This window comes from Tursiops truncatus, chromosome 2 (assembly GCF_011762595.2).
Source record: "Tursiops truncatus isolate mTurTru1 chromosome 2, mTurTru1.mat.Y, whole genome shotgun sequence".
Lineage (NCBI taxonomy): Eukaryota > Metazoa > Chordata > Mammalia > Artiodactyla > Delphinidae > Tursiops > Tursiops truncatus.
This window is the reverse complement of record NC_047035.1, coordinates 21,783,671-21,803,761: the sequence shown is the minus strand read 5'-3', so window position 1 is coordinate 21,803,761 and position 20,091 is coordinate 21,783,671. Positions and strand designations below refer to the sequence as shown.

The following is a 20,091-nucleotide window of genomic DNA, read 5'->3' as shown; positions in this document are numbered from 1 at the left end:
GCTATGCAGCTGCTTCCCACTAGCTATTTTACATCTGGTAGTGTATATAAGTCCATGCCACTCTCTCACTTCGTCCCAGCTTACCCTTCCCCCTCCCCATGTCCTCAAGTACATTCTCTACGTCTGCATCTTTATTCCTGTCCTGCCCCTAGGTTCATCAGAACCATTTTTGTTTTCTTAGATTCCATATACATGTGTTAGCATACGGTATTTGTTTTTCTCTTTCTGACTCACTTCACTCTGTATGACAGACTCTAGGTCCATCCACCTCGCTACAAATAACTCAATTTCATTTCTTTTTATGGCTGAGTAATATTCCATTGCATATATGTGCTACATCTTCTTTATCCATTCATCTGTCGATGGACACTTAGGTTGCTTCCACGTCCTGGCTATTGTAAACAGCACTGCAATGAACATTGTGGTACATGTCTCTTTTTGAATTATGGTTTTCTCAGGGTATATGCCCAGTAATGGGATTGCTGGCTCATATGGTAGTTCTATTTTTAATTTTTTAAGGAACCTCCATACTGTTCTTCATAGTGGCTGTATCAATTTACATTCCCACCAACAGTTCAAAAGAGTTCCCTTTACTCCATACCCTCTCCAGCATTTATTGTTTGTAGATTTTTTGATGATGGCATTCTGACTGGTGTGAGGTGATACCTCATTGTAGTTCTGATTTGCATTTCTCTAACGATTAGTGATGTTGAGCATCCTTTCATGTGTCAAAAGAAGAAATCTTAAACCCTGAGACAAATCTTTCTTCTCACTCTGTCCCAGCGCAAATGGTTGAACAATTGCTTGGGATAAGCGATTAAACGAGGAAAAGAAGAGCCGATAGCAATGTCCACCTTCCTTTCTCCTCTACCACTGCTTTCCCCATGATAAGATGCAGGGTATGTCTTAAATTCAGGAAAGGAAATAACTAAAAGGTTATCTTAAAAGGTTTCAAGCACTGAATGTCTATATAGTACCAGGTACGGGAACTGACAAAAGGGCCAGGAGAAAGGAAAACTGAATGACCAGTAGTACTGTTTTTATCAATGTAAGTATTAAGGAAATAAGTAAAGAAAATCTTTTTTTGAGATAAGGAAAATTAGTAAATCAGAGCAAGAATCGAGAGGGCTGAAATGAAAAGTTGTTAAATGCTAACAAAAATAGATAGGCAGTGACTTCCCTGGTGGCACAGTGGTTAAGAATCCACCTGCCAATGAAGGGGACACGGGTTCGAGCCCTGGTCTGGGAAGATCCCACATGTCACAGAGCAACTAAGCCCGTGAGCCATAACTACTGAGCCCACGTGCCACAACTACTGAAGCCCACGTGCCTAGAGCCCATGCTCCACAACAAGAGAAGCCACCGCAATGAGAAGCCTGCGCACCACAAGGAAGAGTAGCCCCCGCTCGCCACAACTAGAGAAAGCCCACGCACAGCAACAAAGACCCAACACAGCCATAAATAAATAAATGAAAAAAAAAAAAGATAGGCAATACCAATTTCTATGCTGTAACAGGAAGTCTAAATGTAAAGTTCTCAGGTCCCAAATGACTAGCTGTGGCAAATACTGGTTAGATCTTCTCTTTGTAAAAGCTTTTGAGATATAGTCTATCTGAGCCTCCTAACCTCAGGACTTGGCTATAGATGAAAATATCCATTGGTTTATAATGTGTTAATTTTCAAAATAATGAAAAAAGGAAGTTTTGAGGTTATGCCATGACATATGGAATCTATTCATTAAGTATCTAGACTTAAAGGTTCCCTTGCTTGAGAAAAGAACTGCATTGAGAGGTGGGTGATGGCTATCATATTTAAGACAATTAAAAGGTTTGCAGACACATTTCAACACACTCTAAATGTCTCTTATTCAGCATGAAAGTAAACAGGTAATTATGACAGACTTAGCAAAAAACTGCACAGCATAAAGAATAAATTCCTTATTACTGTGTATAATACACAGAAAGTAGGGGTGCAGACAGTGATAGCTAACTTCGATGGAGAATTAACATACTGACAAGCAAATGCTATGTTACCTTTAAGTTACTTAAGAAAATGCCTCAGAATAGCACTTATCTTAAGACAAGATATAATACGCTTGTATTGGAAATTTTATTTCCAGCTTATATTTGGTAAATTGTAGACGATGAATACAATACGTGCTTACTATGTGAACACCTCTTGCTATTACAGAAAATGTTCACAGGATGTACAGTACCTTTCCCAAGAAGGCCATGGCATGAGAATTGCCAGCATTAGCTGCTAAATTGAAGTAGTCAAATGCTCTCTGTGAGAAAGGAATTTATGAAAATTATTAGTTGTTAATAGAACCTGCCCTTGGCTTTTAACCAAAATAATTACCGCACGAACATTTTAAAAAATCTTGTTATACTGCAGTATATCTCAGTTTAAGTAAATGACAACACAACGTCTCCTGGATGTCTGAGGTACCCACCCCACTTCCCTCTCATATCCAATCCATCACTAAGTCCTATTTCTTTCACCACCAAATACTGATACATCTTGAATCCATCTACCATCCTCCATTCCCATAATTCTAGTGTAAGCTGCATTATCTCTCAGCAGAACTTCTGGAATGCTCCCCTCCCTGATCTTTCTGCTTTTATTCTTGGGGTCATCCAAAGTGACTGTTCTTAAATCTCAACATGCTGGTCCTTCCAGCCCCTTGAAGTGCTGCAGGGAATACACTGACGTGACCAGACACTGTTTATCTCAGTACTGTTTCACCTTGTTCCCTGCACTCTGGGTACACCAGCCATGTTCCTTCCTGCCTCAGGACCTATACACATGCTGTTCTTTTTGGCCTGGAATGATCGTATTACCTCCAAGGTTCAACTTAAATGTCATCCATGTCTCTTCAGAGACAAGTGCCACCTCCCCCTCATTAACCTATCATTGGACTCATTAATTCTCCTTTGTAACAATAACCACAATTTATTACATACTTGTTGGTGTGATCATTTAAAAATTACCTAATGCTTCTATTAAACTTGAAGCTCTGTAAAGGTAAGGACCAAGGGTAAGGTCCAGCATTGTATCCTGAATGCCTTGCAGTGAATGGGACAGGTGGTACTCAAATATTAGTTGAATTCATGCAATTATATATTGGGAATTCCTTTTCTTCTGTGAAAATTTATCACTGTGTAATTGTTTCACAGGTAGGCAGCATACACCACCAAGAATATCCCAAAACTTGTTGTGTAATGGTATGTAGCAAATTCTTAACCAGAATTCTGTTCTCTCACCTGACACTTTTTTACTAACCAGTTCATCTGATGCTTCACTGGCCGAATGACATGTAATTTTAATGACCTAAAGACACTTAAAGTTGTCAAAATGCTGTTTGAATAATAGTTTTAAAAAGCATCAAAATTTGGTATAGTTTTAGCGATAAATGTATTTTGTTACAAACTAATTCTTAAAGTTGATATAATATAGTGCTTGAAATAACCTTAATTAGAATACTTAACTGGTGTGGTAGAAAAACAGTTTCATTAGTTTGAAGAACATTTATTGAGAACTTAATATTATACATGCTAGGCACTGCCAGGTGCTGGGAATGAAGTGGCAAACAAGGCAGACATAGTTCATGCTGTTTTGGACCTTATATTCTAGCAGGGGAAACAATTACATAATTAACTAATTTATAATGGACAAAGGCCACAGGGAATACAGATTTTCAGAAGTCATAACTGTGGTCCATGACCTATTCTTGAAGTGGGGTTGTGGTCAGTGGAGACATTCAGGGGAAGAGATCCTGGAATTGAGTTCTGGAGAATGACTAGGATTGTTATGTGAATAAAGGAGGTGGGATAATAATATTCACTCTAGTCAGAGGGACTGGCCTTCCAGAAGTCCGGAGACAGGGAGGTTCTTAATATTTTCAAAGACCTGAGAAAAGGTCCGTGTGCCTGTGACTCAGAAAGCAAGGGGCTGGTGAGGTAAATAGAGACTGGTACAAGGCCTTGGAGGTCATGTTAAAGGTTTTGGTTTCCAAGCTACTAGAAATCACAGACCACTCAAGAGAGTTTTAAGCAATGGAACTGCACGATCAGATGCACAGTTTACAAAGACAGGCAATTGCTTAGGAAAGGCAGGCGGGTAATTATTCACACAAGTTATACATATATTGATGGCAACAAGGGAAGAGACGAGCGATACACAGGACAAAAAGCAGACCGAAGTTGGTGAGTGGATATGGATCTGACCGCTATAGTTGTACACTCCTAATTTCTCACAAACTCAACACTGAATTTTCCTCAGTTCTAGGAAATATTTTCCAATAGGAGTTTTCTAAGACATACTTCTATCACAATACCTATAGAAAACCAAGACGTTGATGCATTTTCGGCCGTATTGAGAACTAGGTTTTGGAATTAATAAAACCTTTCCCATCACTACGAGGTATGATCACATTTTTGTTCCTCAGTTTCCTCAGGGGTTAGATCTTGAAAGCTCGTTTGTGATGTTACCAACATCCATTAATCATAAAGCTTGATATTGTCACTGACTTAGCAAGAAATATATCTGGAGCATCATTTCTTGCTACAATATGAAATGTAAAGCCCTAAGAACAGGAAGGTTACCTGATGGTTTTGTTCTACTCCACGGCCTCCGTGCAGATGCAGCTGTCCCAGACCAACCTGAAAATGAAAAAGGAGGCAAGAGTAAATGGCAGCACCTGCCTCTGGCATGTAATGAAATTAGACCAACAAGAAACCATTTGGTCACAAAAAAAGGTTTCTGTTCACAACACAGAAAATTAAACATTTAGTCTTAATTCCCTAAGATATTACTCTAACTTACATTTTTTGTTTGTTTTAAAGACTCTTTTGACGTGGACAATTTTTTTTTTTTTTTTTTCGGTACGCGGGCCTCTCACTGTTGTGGCCTCTCCCGTTGCGGAGCACAGGCTCCAGACGAGCAGGCTCAGCGGCTATGGCTAACGGGCCCAGCCTCTCCGCGGCATGTGGGATCTTCCCGGACCGGGGCATGAACCCGTGTCCCCTGCATCGGCAGGCGGACTCTCAACCACTGCGCCACCAGGGAAGCCCGATGTGGACAATTTTTTAAGTCTTTATTGAATTTTTTACAACATCGCTTCTGTTTTATGTTTTGGTTTTTTGGCTGAGATGCATGTGGGATCTTAGCTCCCCGACCAGGGACTGAACCCACACCCCTTGCACTGGAAGGCGAAGTCTTAACCACTGGACCGCTAGGGAAGTTCATATCCTACATTTAAAAAAAAACTAAAAATGTCCGCTTTTAGTTGCAAAGTATCCTGAAATAGAGGTGAAATAAAGGCATTTCCACACAAACTAAAGAAAAGTTCAAATCTTTTGAACTCAAGAGTATTCTTTAAGAGGGAAAATTATCCTGGGAAACTTGGAGATGCAGTAAGAAATAAAGAACAAGAGAAAGGTAAATTTGTGAGTAAATCTAAATTGGATGGACTATATAAAATAATAGTATCTTGTGGGGTTCAAAAACATATAGGATTAAAACACAAACTCAAACCAAAATAGGGTAAGAAAGGAGAGAAAAAGGAACTTGGAAAAGCAAAATAAAAGTGAGATAGAAAATTGAAACTCAAATATATCACTAATTACTCTACTTAAAAGACTGAATGGATTAAGAAAAATGAACAAAACTAGTCATATGATGCTTGCAAGAGACATACCTTAAACATTAGAAGGTTGAAAGTACAAGATAGAAAAGATATTCTGGGTAAATACTAACCAAAAAAAAGTAGTGTAGCTATGCCAGTTATCAGGCAAAATACAACTAAAGTAAAAAATATTTCTGGAGATAAAAGAGGTCATTTCATGATACAAAAGTTAGCTCAACAGAAAGATAACAATATTAAGTTACGCATCCACATGGCTTAAAATATATAAATCAAAACTGATGAAACTAAAAGGAGAAAGAGACAAATCCACAATCAGAGTGGAAAATTTCAGCAATATTGTCTCAGCATTTGACAGAAAAAGCAGCCAAATTCAGTAGGGATTCAAAAGATTTGAACAGTAGGATTAAGAAACACGACAACTGACACATATCAAACACTACACCCAACGACTGTAGAAATTCACATTCTCTTTAGCCCACAGAATATTTGCCCAAACTGACCAAGATGGGGCATCAAGCAAGTTTCAAGAACTCTAACAACTGAAGTCATACAGAGCATATACTGACTACAGTAGATTAAGCCAGATATCAACAACAAAAAAGGTAAGCAGAAAATTCCCATGTACAGTTGTCCCTTGGCATCCATGGGGGACTGGTTCCAGGAACCCCCCAGATAACAAAATCTGCAGATGCCAAGTCCCTTACATAAAACGGCATAGTATGTGCACGTAACCCATGTACAACCTCCCGTACACTTTAAATCATTTCTAGATTACTTATAATACTTGATGTAAATGCTATGTAAATAGTTGTCAATACAATGTAAATACTACGTAAATAGCTGCCAGTGTGTGACAAAGTTTGCTTTTTGGAACTTTCTGAAAAAAAAAATTGTTTTCAAATTTTTTGATCCACAGTTAGTTGAATCTTTGGATGCAGAACCTGCTGTTACAAAGGGCTGACTGTATGTGGAAACTAAGCAATTCATTTCTAAATTACACCCGGGTCAAAAGAAATCACGATGAAAATTAGAGCTAAATATAATGAAAATATGATAGTGGGAGAATGTATTATACTAGCTATCAAGTTCTATAAAGCTATGAAAATTTGAGACAGTATTTGCACAAGACACGTACAAGAAAATGCAGAGCATTATTTTTAACAGCCCAAATCTGGGAAGAATAAAATGGATAAATTGTGGTAGTTTCATACAATGAAATACTATATAGCAATGCAAATGAATGAATTACAGCTATGTGAAAACACATGGATTGACTTCACAAAAACATAATGCTGAGTAAAAGAAGTTGATACCAAAAAAATGCTGTATGATTTATTTTTACGTAAGACTCCTTCAAAAACAGGCCAAACCAATCTATGGTGTTAGACGCAAGCTCAGTGGTTACCTACAGGCAAGAGGAAAGAGTTAGGGAAGAAGAGTTCCAAAGAGGGACTTCTTGGGTCCTAGTTACACCACACAAGAGGCTCCCTTGCTGATAATTCATTGAGCTGTACTTCAGTTTTGTGTACTTTTCTGTATTCATGTCATAACTCAGTAAGTAAAAAAAAAGAAAATGATATACTATACCACACACTTTTTTCTTTAACTTGAGATTTTCACTTAATACACTGAAATCAGCTTTCTACATTAAGTAGTATTCTACATAATTTTTAATGACCGCATAGAATTCCATTATATTGGAGTGTCATATTTGAGCCAATTCCCTATTGTTAAGCATTTAGAGTGTTTTGAATTTTAATTGGTGTCATATAAAAGAAAGATGTATAATCAGAAGAGACAACTTTATTTTAATTTCCATGAGCTAAGATACGGCTAAAGTTTTTTTCTTTTTTAAAAAAATATTCCCTTCTATTAGTCTGAAAATTAACTGTTCTTAAAATGGACAGCGAAGTTCTCCTTTTTATTTTAATATCATCGAAACCACCAATGAAACAGCATATTATACATGATACTTTGATGTACTGAATATATCATACAGTTTACATTAAACAAGCCTACTTCTGTCCTTGACCTTGAGAAAATTATAGTCTAAGATAAGGAAAGGAAACAGGGATAGCTCTGAAGAGCATCTGAAATTCCAAATGTGCCAGAGACTTTTTGTTTGGGGGGGGTGACAGTTTCCATCCTGGGTGACCCCCGGAAGAGCCTTCATCACCACCGCAACGCCGCTCCATTTAAGCAGCTGTTTCCAAATGGGGTGCACAGCGGAGTCTCCCCAGCCAGCTTTCACGGAACCATCAATATGCCTGGGCCACATCCCAGGTGAGTCCAAAGGGAAGGTCGTGAGAGTGTGGTAATCATGTAGCTAATAATAGCTCCGTGAAAATGTTATAGATATAAGTGCTTGCCCCCAGAGGCTGTCACATACAAGGCAGTAAGATCTCGCGGGAGATGTTTAAACACATACCTGTGCTTGCACATCACCTTTTTCAGCTAAGAACTGGTAATACTGAATCAAATCTTCTTCAAGCATTCCACTGTTCATTCCTGGATTTTCCACCTCGTCAGGCAGCCGTATTCTCTGTACTACTGAGCCTCCCGTCAGTGAGATATCACTAGCAACTGAAATGTGGACAAAGTAACGATGGGGATGAAAGTCAGAGGGACTGTCCCACAGAGGGAAGTACAATTCCAGCTGCCAAATGCTGACAGACACTATGTTAAAGGAAATTGTTTCCACAGTGGTCTATAGAGTACAAAATAGTAATCTAAATTCAGGGTTTTTTTCCCCCACATAATATTAAGAAGTGGAACCCAAAGCAAATTTTTGAAAAGTACTTCTTAATCAACTAGTGTAAAGATGATTCTACTTGAGAGAAACAGTCACAGTATTTCAAGTAGTACAATGAAAATAGATGTATTTAAAATTAATTCTGTTTGGATTTTTTTTTGGTTTTGGTAAGGTGAAAGGCAAAAAGGTATATACCATGATTAGCAACAAGACGATAATGAGTCAGTGCAGATTCACAGCTCTGGAGGACCCCAATGCCAGCCCAGTATCGGTAACCCTGTAATACAACTTCAGGTGAGAAGAAGGCAGTTTCACATGCTTCAGTGGCATTCTTGTGGGAACAAATAAAGCTAACTATAGGCAGAATGTAATTTTGCTGTCCTTTGATCCAAGTACTTGGCTACATCATTTATCCTGAGTTTTACGTTGAGGTAACTTATTCAGCAACTTCAACAACCAGGCTAAGAACTAGGAAATAAATAATAAAGTTCCGAGAGCAATCAAAATAGATGCCATCAACTTTATGTAATGCAGTGTGCCCATTTACCTATAAGAGAAAATTGCTTGGTCTCTTAGAATAGATTTCAATTTTACTTCAGATACAATTTTAACAAAAACAGGTTAATCTTCCAAAGTAGCTCTTAAAGAAGGAAAAAATTAGCAAAATAGGGAAGACAAGAGACTACTAGAACAGGCACAGTAATACCAGCAATAAATGACTTCAGAATAAGGGGGAAGATAGCTAATTATAAAGAGCATAAGACAGAGCTCTCTGGAGCCATTTAGCACAGACTCAAATAGCTTTACCAATTTTAACAATCCTTAGGGAATGACTGTATAATAACATGTATATTTTTTTTTAACTTTTAAAAAAAATAAATTTATTTATTTTTGGCTGCATTGGGTCTTCGTTGCTGCGCACAGGCTCTCTCTAGTTGCGGAGAGCGGGGGCTATTCTTTGTTGCAGCGCGTGGGCTTCTCATTGCGGTGGCTTCTCTTGTTGCGCAGGACGGGTTCTAGGTGCATGGGCTTCAGTAGTTGTGGCTTGCGGGCTCTAGAGCGCAGGCTCAGTAGTTGTGGCGCAAGGGCTGAGTTGCTCCACGGCATGTGGGATCTTCCCGGACCAGGGCTCGAACCCGTTTCCCCTGCATTGGCAGGTGGATTCTTAACCACTGCACCACCAGGGAAGACCCATAACATGTATAATATTGATACTTAATGTTCTTGTTTTGTAGCCACCATTTAAGGAGACTGATAAGTAGTTTAAAAAGATTTGTGTCAAAAATATCTAATATTTCTTGAAAATTCATCTAAAAATAACTTTTCAATTACTGTTTGAGGAATAAACGTTCCTGGAGATTAAACAAACAAGTGAAAAAGACTTCAAAATTAGTAAGGAGTGTTTCAGAAACCTAGAGCAACACCCTTGTTTTTCACTTACTGAAACTCCTTCAGCAGTTTCCCTCTGTAACAGGACTAAGCCCAAGCTCCCTGGTGTGACGTACAGCTGTTTACATGAATCCTGTCTACTTGTCCTGTTGACAGACTACCTGGCATTCTATTTTCCAACGTTTTAGTTGCTCCTTTCTTCAGAAGTATCTCCTTCCAATGCCAGTATGGGTGAGGTGCCTTTTAGGTGATTCCCTGACATTCTCATGCTGTATTGTAACGACCTCCTTACTCACGTCTCCCTTTCTACATTAAAAGTTTGTTGTGCGATGGTATTATATCTTACTGATCTTTGGAATTCTAATGACAAGTATTCAGTAAATATTTTTGGAATACACATAGGGAAAATTATCCAGGATCTACCCAATTGGCCAGAAAACTAGATTTTCCTTCTTTGTTAAGTGTCATAATCCCATCAATGACCAGGTCTATAGACCCCTCCAGATTTTGGACTGGTTTCTCTGCTTTCAGTCTCATTTCTGCTCAATCTATTCTTTACATTCCTGCAAGAACTTACATATTCATTTGGAACAGTAATATGGGTCAGAGGTCATGTGGACTCACCCAAAGTCAATTTATAAAGTAGAAGGCAGATTAAACACCTCAGCAAAAAAAAAATGTGGTGGAAAGATTCTATATTTTAACACTAAGCCGTTTAAGTGATCAACACTATCAGGTAATACATAAGAGATACTCTGTAATGAACTTTATAGGACACTGGTTATTTGTATACTTAGTCCTTCATCTATTTAAATGTAAAATCTGTCATAACCCAATCTAAAAAATGATTCTGACAAACAATTCCAACTTATAGAAAACTGAAAAAGAACCATTTATCAGATTTCTATTTTAAGGGAAATCAGCCAAACTAATCATTTTAAAGACAAACTGTGGACTCTACCAATTTTCATCCACACGTAGATTCAACTGCTGTATCCATTAACAAGAAGCTGAAGGACATTCAATTGAATATTGGGTCTTAATGAATATAAGTAAATTTCAATCATGAAATCTAGAAAAGTTGCGGCCACTTGTAAACCAACTATTCAATGTTATTAGCCTTCAATTTAAATCTTACTTACCAAAACCATGTGGGCTATTAGGTTGCCCCCAAGAGCTCCGAAAGTATAATAAACAAGGGCCTGTGAAAGAACAAAAGATGCTTAACTCAACATAGTTACATATTTACCCAAGTCAAATTATAATATACAATAATGTTTTAATAATATTACCTTTGCCTGACTTGAATTAACACCAAGTCCAGAAGCATAGAGAAAGCCAAGAGCCTGAAACAAAATGATAAAAGGCAGACAGTTTTATGAACCATGAAAAGATGCAAGAATCTTTAAATGCTAAAAGATTTGAACAGTTGCAAATATGCACAGCTGTGGAATTAAAAAGCCTCAGAAATGCATTCAAGGTTTTACAAATTACACAATGAAATATAACTTTAAGCAACTAAAAAAGCTTAGCTTAAAGATTAAAGACAATTTAATAAAACATCAACTAGAAAACTGAAGCTGAACACATTTAAATATGACTTTTACTTGATTCTTGATGAACAGCTATTATGAAAACAAAATGTCTCCTATACCATTACATCAACGTATTATTTATGTGAAGGGTGATACACAATGATAGTGGGTAAGAGATTACTAAATAAGCTACTGCAGGAATAAAAAGAGGCAGCAAGGGGCTAAGTTGAAGGGATCAAGGGAGAAAGGTCACTTTATAACACTAGAGCATACACAGTTTTCTTAAAAAATCCCAACCAACCAAACAATGTATTGGTAAGGTTCTACCCTCTGCCCTCTGAGGATTATCCCTGATGACATGAAAGCATAAGCTAAAGTTGTAAACACAGGTGCTATTCTCATCAAAAGCCACGAGCTCTTCTACATTTCCCAGCCTCCCTTGAAGTTAGGTAGGGCCACTGCCTGGGATGTGACCAGAGGGGATGCAAGCCATTTTCAGACCTGGCCCTTAAAAACATCCCAGAGAATCCTCCAGTCCTCCCTTCTCCCTTCATGATGGCTTGGAAGCCCCATGTTCCAGATGGTATATAGCTACATGACGGAAGCAGCCCCTGACCCTGAGTCACCATATGAAGAGTAACTCAGGCAGGAGAGCTACATGGGACCTGGCATAAACAAGAAATAACTCCTTGCTGTGTGAAGCCACTGTGATGTGGTGCTTTGCTTCATCAGCTAGAATTAATTATGGTGGAGAGAGTGCTTTGCAGTGTATAAAGCACTGTGGCATTGTAAGGTTCTATTATTAGAGGGAAAAGATGCCTTAAAAGTAAAACCATTCCTCAGAACAGAATGTGTCTGAAGATAAAGAATATATGTGTGAATTTTACATAACCTGATTTATGTAAAAAGGGAAAAAAAGCTTTGAAAACAAAGGGGACCAATTAAGATATAACCTGTTTATAAACCAAAACCAAGACTACATAAGAGTTGCATACTGATCAGGTTATCAGTCCTGTGGAAAACAATGGTCCAAATGCCTTTACTGTTTATAGTCTGAAAACAGACTTCCTCTGTGACTAGAAATTCTGTGTTATCTTTAAGCAAATCCCACACCATCGATAAATCTTTATTATTGAAGGCATTTTTTTTTAAGTGGGCAAAACACCTTTGTAAGTAGAACACAAAACCCAGAAACCATAAAAGAAAAGATGAATAAATTCAACTAAAGTTGCTTATTTTACATGAAAAAACGTATAAACAAAATTAAAAGACAATATAAAGAATATAGATAAACAGCCAGATGCAGAGGTACAAAGGGCGAGGTCCGTAAGAGTCCTGAGCGCAGGAGCTTCTGTCCCCATGGAGTTGGAGTGTACCACCTCCTGCCACATGGATGTATTCACCAACCTGGAGGCTCTCCAAACCCCAGAGTTGAGGGATTTTTATGGAGGCTTCTTCACATAATTGATTAGTAACTCAATCCCCAGCCACTTTCCCTTCCCTCTATTGAGGGCATTTTAAATAAATGTGGCCCCTAAATCCAGGCATCAATCCTACCATTACTAGTGGGGAGTCAAGCAGATATTATGTATCAACTGGCTCAAAGGGCAATATGGAATCAGAACATCTGCTACACAGTAGCCTAACTAAAAACATTTTACTTGAGTTCGTCAGCCTTTAGCTGTGTCATTCAGTTTTAGGAAACAAAGATGATGAAGAAACGAACTAAAGGACACCATGAGGAAACAAATAGACAAACTGAGGCAGAACATTCTGTAGAAAAACTGGCCCTATCTCTAACACAGAAAAAAAAAAAAAAGGTGTGGGCTATGCTAGAAGTAGCGACCAAATATAAGTATAGTCCTGGACCAAATACTGATTTGGACAAAACAGATGTAAAGAAAATGTTTTCGCTCAACACCGTACGAATATGGTATGGGTGTTATATGATGGAAAAGTTTACTGGAATTGGAAGAGCTAAAGGCTATTGATTGAAAAGAGCAAGTTATGGAACAGTAGGCAATGACATTTTATTTTAATAAAGAATTTACATGAAGAGAAAGGTCTAGAAGGGAGGGTATGCATGGACTAACATATTACCAGTGCCTATGTCTGGGAGGTACATATGTGATGTTTACTTTCTTAGCTTTTTTAGTTTGTATTTCTAGTTTCCTTATAAAGGACATGTACTGCTTCTGTAACAAAATATCTTTTTACAAAAATACCAAGATTCACAGGAGCTGGAGCACCTGACCTTAGGAAAAAAAAATACAACGGTGAGTAATTTCAGATAAAAAACAATTACCTTCGTTTAATTCTCTGAAGATTTAAGTTGGAAAACTACAAATATAATTTTGGCAAGATGCAATTGCAAAAACGCCTTAAGTGACTATAAATGTTCTCAAACTAGGGAAAAGACTGTCCAAAAAGACTGGGAAAATGATCTGCCACAAAATTAATATTTACAGTTTTACTTGTTAAAGGAAGTCAGGGCAAAGAAGAGTACCACGCTGTTAAAATAAACCAGTGCTGTATGCGGAGAGATCCTTCACGGAAAGTATACTTACAGTTTGTCCCTTGGGAGAACCTTCCTCAGTCAGTTTCTCAAACATCTCTTTAGCTGCCTGGATATTCTGTGTCAGGTAATCACCAAACAAAAGAGCATAGGACACTCTCTCCAGGGCCTTGGTATGGTTCATGCTTGCTGCCTTTTGAAGATACCGATATGCTCTTGAAACAGAAGTAATGAAAAAACAAATTAGCAATATTTTGGAGCTGCCATTTTTTTCAAGATCTCCTAAAACGCAGCTTAATTTCCTTATTCTATAGAATCCCTCTGATATTTTATTTTTACTAAAGTAGCATTATTTACAAAACTTACTTTTGTTTTTACATAAGGTACCAGTTCTGTTATTGCAATATCTTGGAATTCTAATTACACTAATAGTAATCCTAAAAAATTCGATTAAAAAAGTTAACTAGATTTGCAATGTGAGAACTATAATATGGTGTCCGGTAAATAATCTAATGAATGATATAATCACCATAACTGTCTTCTTTGCACAGACTATAACAAAAATCAGCTGAAATTAAAGGGACATAAAATGTTACAGGACAATCACTTGTTTTATGTTCTTTCATTCCTAAATTCTAGACTTTGCAAGAAAATTACAAAGCAAAACCAAAAAATCAGAAAACACCTAACAGCAATTCCTTGTTTGTTTTATGTCACTTTGAATTCTGGATACTGTATGTATTCCTGGCTCTGAGAAATTACTATAACTTAATCAAATATTGCCATTTGCTCACTGTTCATTCTTGTGACTGGTTTTAGGACCTTTTTACCCCAACAAGCTAAAATCTGATAAAAGTAATGCCCCTAATATTCATATATCATATTGAGTTTTCTTGTAATGCAACTTAAGAAATCCTTTGTCTCTGGCAGTACATTAAATTTAAAAAGTACTTATCCATTTATCTCAGTAATGGCCTATCTCAGGGTAAGAATGGAGTTGGCTGTGCTACCTACTCTCTTTTTTGGCTTTTTTTATTGCTTCCATTGAGGATTTTCATCCCAGTCTGGTACATCATTTCCGCTTCCTGCATTTGCCGTCTTTTGGCAGCCTCTTCTTCAGCTAAAAATAAAATTTACATTTTGAATTTACATGGATAATTCTGCACCAATTATTTATCAAACATCAGTATGTATTCTTTCTTTTGGGTAGTCATGCAAACATAATCCATGATCTTTCACCATTTCCAAGTCTGACTCTAAAGCCACATGGTTTTCAGTATGGCCTTTATCTGACAAAAGATAAGGCAGGAAAAAAAAAACCTCATTGAAATCACTTTCTTTCAGAGAAAGCAATATCAACCTGCATTTGGAGGGTACTTTTCTGCTAGTAATTCTAACTTTTTATATAATTCAACTAAAATTTCAGTAGGAGCTTATGATTATATATGCCAAGGTCAGCTAAAATCAGGACAGTAAAAAACAGAAAAATACTGTTGTAGTCAAAGAACACTTCAGTCTCACCTGAAATGCTGTATATTTTACAAGGAGAAAGTATTTGATTAATTACATAACAAAAATTAGTAAAAAAATTGATTTTTATTAACTACAGATCCTGATTAATTAGTGTTCAAGTTCTCTACTTTTTTTCCTATGCACTAATACAACCCTGAAAATCACAGAATTATTGCAGATTTCTCAAAAATTATTTTGTTACTGTAATATAGCATTTAACAGAAATATAGAACTCACCAAGAGACATCTGAGTATTTCATGAGGACTAATATTTACAGGAACAGAAGTGAGCTGTTCTTGCAATATAAAAACAAAATCTGATGTGTTAAACTGGAGTACTTAATCATACTGGCCTACATCCAAAGACGGACTGTAAGACATATTCTAGGAAAGCCTAAATAGTCTATCAGAGCCATTATTCTGAAAATGTCATTTGGTATCAAATGAGGTATATTCAAGGTTTTCCGTTGTTTTTTATTAGTTAGAAAGTTTTTCCCAAAAACACAGCTTGCTTGAATTTAGAAGTCAGTCCCTTCGTACTGACATGAACACTTAGGACAGTTAAATATACTATATTTGTCAAATGTTACCTTAGCACAGTGCATTTCGCTCAAGTATTTAGGAAAGGTATGATCTATCTTTCTTTCTTTTTTTTTTTTTTTTTGTGGTCCTCTCACGGGCCTCTCACTGTTGTGGCCTCTCCCGTTGCGGAGCACAGGCTCCAGACATGCAGGCTCAGCGGCCGTGGCTCATGGGCCCAGCCGCTCTGCGGCATGTGGGATCCTCCCGGACTGGGGCGCGAACCCATGTCCCTTGCATCGGCAGGCGGACTCTCAACCACTGTGCCACCAGGGAAGCCCTATCTTTCTTTTAACCACTATTAATTAGCCTTCACCATAATGTTCTATTTCCTTTATTGCCAAAAAATGTTTCACATTAATTAATTTAGCAGCCTGCCTGAGAGTTTCAGAACAACCCGTGCACACCAATGGAAAACCACCTCTAAATAAGGCACAAGTGTGATAAGCCGCTTGAGTGACGGCCTGGAAGTAAGTACACTGCACGCTTCCTGCGCTGACGTCCAGGCTTTAAGGCAACAACCTCGTCATCGACGTTGACCATTTCTCACAAAGGTGGAAAATGGACGGCTACGAAAAGGCCTTTAAACTGTTGCCTGAGACACAAAACAATGTGGATGTGCCGCCTACTGAGCAATACTTACTTTCACAAAAGCCCCATTTTTCATCTGCCTTGTAGTCATAGGTTGTAGCACACCACAGTCTGCCATCTTCCCTCCCATCTGAGGTACACTCATCATATTCCTTATCCAGGAACAGAAAAGGGAAGTGACAGGGCTCCCCGTGTGCTGTGCCTTCAATGGCGGTCAAAGCTGGAAAGAAAAAAAAAAAAATCTAAACATGAACAGCACCTCTGGTATTCATGGATTTAACACTGTCAATTTCAACTATGAGAATCCAAAGACACAGATACATGATTTGTAATGGGGAACATAAAAGACCCGGCACTGATTTTGTTCAGGGACGACGTGAAGGTGAGTCAACTTATTGAGCATGGCTAGCTGACTACCCAGCTCTATATCTAGGTTAGAATTTTGGAAGGTCTTGAGATAATAACCTTAGAATATCAAACGTCTACTGAAAACAGCTGCCCAACCAGTGAGCAAAAAATAAGGCAAATGCAACTGAATCAATTCCACTGCTCAGCACAACTCTCCTTTTTTTCCTATCTGAATGCTGTAAGTCAATTTCTTCAATAATATAAAGTTACACAGGGAAAATGCTCCCCCAGGCAAAGTTAATCACTTACATACTCCTCTGTGATCCCCCAGCATTTTATTAGAGTACTGATCACACTCACTGAGCTTCTTTCTTTACAATACTCTAGCTCCCACTAGACTTTGAGCTTGTTAAGGGTAAAAACCGTATCTCTGGGCTTCCCTGGTGGCGCAGTGGTTGAGAGTCCACCTGTCAATGCAGGGGACATGGGTTCGTGCCCCGGTCCGGGAAGATCCCACATGCCGTGGAGCAGCTAGGCCCATGAGCCACGGCCACCGAGCCTGCACGTCTGGAGCCTGTGCTCCGCAACGGGAGAGGCCATAACAGTGAGAGGCCCACGTACCGCAAAATAAAACAAAACAAAACCATATCTCTAATTTGTTCTGTAAGTTCTTTCCAAGTATCTCCTAGGTGCTGGGAATTATGCCAGGTGCTGGAAATGACGTGGAGCAGAGGTCTCTGCTACATGGAACTTACTGCCTAGCAAGGAAGAGAGACATTAAACACAAGTATGATTGATGTTATGGAAAGGAAAGCTCCCCGTCAGGAACTGCAGTTTACACTGAACCTCATGGATGTCTAGGAAAAGGTGGTGGATGAAATGCTTTGGGGTGGGGTAGGGGACAAGCATTGTAGACAAAGGGAAAAGTATGCGTTAAGAATCAAATGAAAGACAGCATGGCATATTAGAGAAAATAAGGTTCATTATCTCACAACATGTAGTGTGAGTGTCAAAGTGGACAAGAGAAGAAGCTAAAGAAGCACAAAGAAGCCAGACTAGGGAGGTCCTGACAAGTCTTACTAACTCAATTTGGATTTTATCCTGAGAACAATGGAAACTCAAGAGTTTAAAGTAGGAGTGACATGCGTATACTTATACTTTACTTAGAGAGGGGACAATGTAATGCCAGGCTGGATGCAAGGTGACCGGTTTAAAGGTTGTGATAGTGGTCTAATCGAGAGGTAATGGTAGCCTGAAGAGGACAATGAAATGAAAAAAGTGGATGTACTCAAGTGATGCTAAGGAAGTAGATATGGTACTACTTACTGACTAGATGTGCAGATGAGAGGAGAGAGGAATCAAGGAAGGCTCCCAGGTATTAGGCTTCAGGATGTGAGTAGGTGGTTGTCCTTACTAAGATAGAGAACACTAAAGGAGGAGTAGGTTACTGGGTAGGGATGAAATGGATCAGGAGAGAGACAAGTTAAGCTTTGCTCCTGCTACATTCAAGGTAGCTAACAAAAAATAAAACAAGTGAAATGTCTTAGACATCTTTTCAGCTGTAGCCAAAAAGAAAGTTCTTCAGTTTACAGATATATTTGAAGGCAAGAGTATGCATAAGAATGCCAATTAAGAGGTATATGAGAATACCAAAGGGCCAGGCCTGAGCCTAGGCTCCAACCATACGGTAAGTATGAGTACATATATGCCAACGTTCATTTTGCTTTTACATGGAGAATTTAATCAGGCAGCAGAGCTTAGTAAGTAACAGTATAGGTTCTGGAGTCAGAACACCTGACTCAAACCCTACTGATTATTAGCTGTGAACTTTGAGTAAGTTATTTAATCTCTCTCCTTACCCATAAAATTATTTGGAGATAACCTCCTTATCTACAAATAGGGATAACAGTCCTTGCTGCATAGAGTTACTCACAAAGATGAACTGAAGTAATACGTGTAAGGGGCTCATCATGGTGCCTGCCACGTAAGGCGGTAAGAGTCTAGGAGATGGCAATTGCTATTTTATTCCTGGCACTTCTGCTCTGAAAGGCTAGAAAATGTATGCTCTTTCTTTCCTGTGTAAAGAAGAATACATTCTAAGACTAATTTGAAAATTATTTTCAGTAAGTTATGAAAGGCAAACAAATTCAAAATGGTTTACCACCAGATAAATGTCATTCACCATCCTGGTAATCACCGACCAGAGGCAAATAACTTTTTCACCTTTGATTTGTCCACTTTTTAAGAAATGATCTTTAGTGCAACATATAAGCAAAGCATCCTTTATCAACAACCTCAGAGGCATCACTTTGACTACAGAATCTGAAAAAGGCGCTCCCATGCACTGCTACTAGATTCAAATTTGCTTTGGAAAGATAATATCTGTACAACTGCAGTTTGTAAACTTGAATTTCAACTTAAATAACATACAGTGGTTTAAAGTATATTTGATTTTTCCCTATGATAACAGAAATTTCTGTTTTAAAAGCAAATAAGAATTGTCATAAGAATTCTAATTTGCCAGAACTTATATTTTCTAAGTGGTTCAAATACAGGAAAGCATTCGTTTTCATGTGATGGAACAATACAGCAGAAAAGAAACTGGAGAGAACCCAAAGGTTTTTAGCAACAAAAGGTTTTAACCTACTACAGAGTCAGCACTAGTTTTAACCTACTACTGAGTCAGTACTAACTTAAGCAGGAAGAACTCCTAGGGTACGCCTGCTTTATCAATTTAGTAAAACCGAAATATCTTGGTCAAAATAATGTGTTTATTATTAAGTTAGTAGAAAGAAAATTTGTATCTCTCAGCTGTCTTCTCCAAGCAAAATCACCACAGGGAAACTGCTGTTACCTTTTAAACTTATTTTAAAGTCTTCCAAAAGGTACTGACTGGGACTTGCTGGTTTCAAGTCAATAATCTCAAGTTGATATTCCTCACAATAGCGTTGATTTCAGTTAATTTTCTTCCATGGAGAAATTCTCTAAGAATTTTGAAGCTATTATTTTAAAAACAGCCATGAAAACAGTACCAGTTTTAAAAACAATGGTAATCACTGCTCTGGCATAATGAGGCTGACTGAATATGCAATTTGAGTTAATGATAGCCAGTAATCAAATGTGACACTTAAAATGAAAGGGAAAAAAATGTGTTAAGTCAACTCTGCACCTTCATGTAAAAATGACATAGTATCACAATCTATTTAGACCTTGAGAGTAAGAT

The 20,091-nt window shown here is 38.0% G+C and overlaps 1 protein-coding gene across 3 annotated transcripts in view; it reads right to left on the bottom strand.

Annotated features, from left to right (window-relative positions):
- The window catches only part of SEL1L (SEL1L adaptor subunit of SYVN1 ubiquitin ligase), a 56,753-nt gene that overhangs the window by 17,289 nt on the left and 19,373 nt on the right, over window positions 1–20,091 (bottom strand). For 2 of the 3 annotated variants that reach the window (XM_073800168.1, XM_004324389.3), the window contains exons 4-12: window positions 16,573–16,740; window positions 14,853–14,958; window positions 13,891–14,053; window positions 11,081–11,134; window positions 10,931–10,990; window positions 8,595–8,676; window positions 8,076–8,230; window positions 4,605–4,661; window positions 2,216–2,284 (exon numbers count right to left, since the gene is read on the bottom strand). In XM_073800168.1, the coding sequence (XP_073656269.1) occupies window positions 2,216–2,284; window positions 4,605–4,661; window positions 8,076–8,230; window positions 8,595–8,676; window positions 10,931–10,990; window positions 11,081–11,134; window positions 13,891–14,053; window positions 14,853–14,958; window positions 16,573–16,740 (914 nt within the window). The remainder of the gene's footprint in view (window positions 1–2,215; window positions 2,285–4,604; window positions 4,662–8,075; window positions 8,231–8,594; window positions 8,677–10,930; window positions 10,991–11,080; window positions 11,135–13,890; window positions 14,054–14,852; window positions 14,959–16,572; window positions 16,741–20,091) is intronic. The other variant, XM_033850756.2, reaches the window with a different exon arrangement.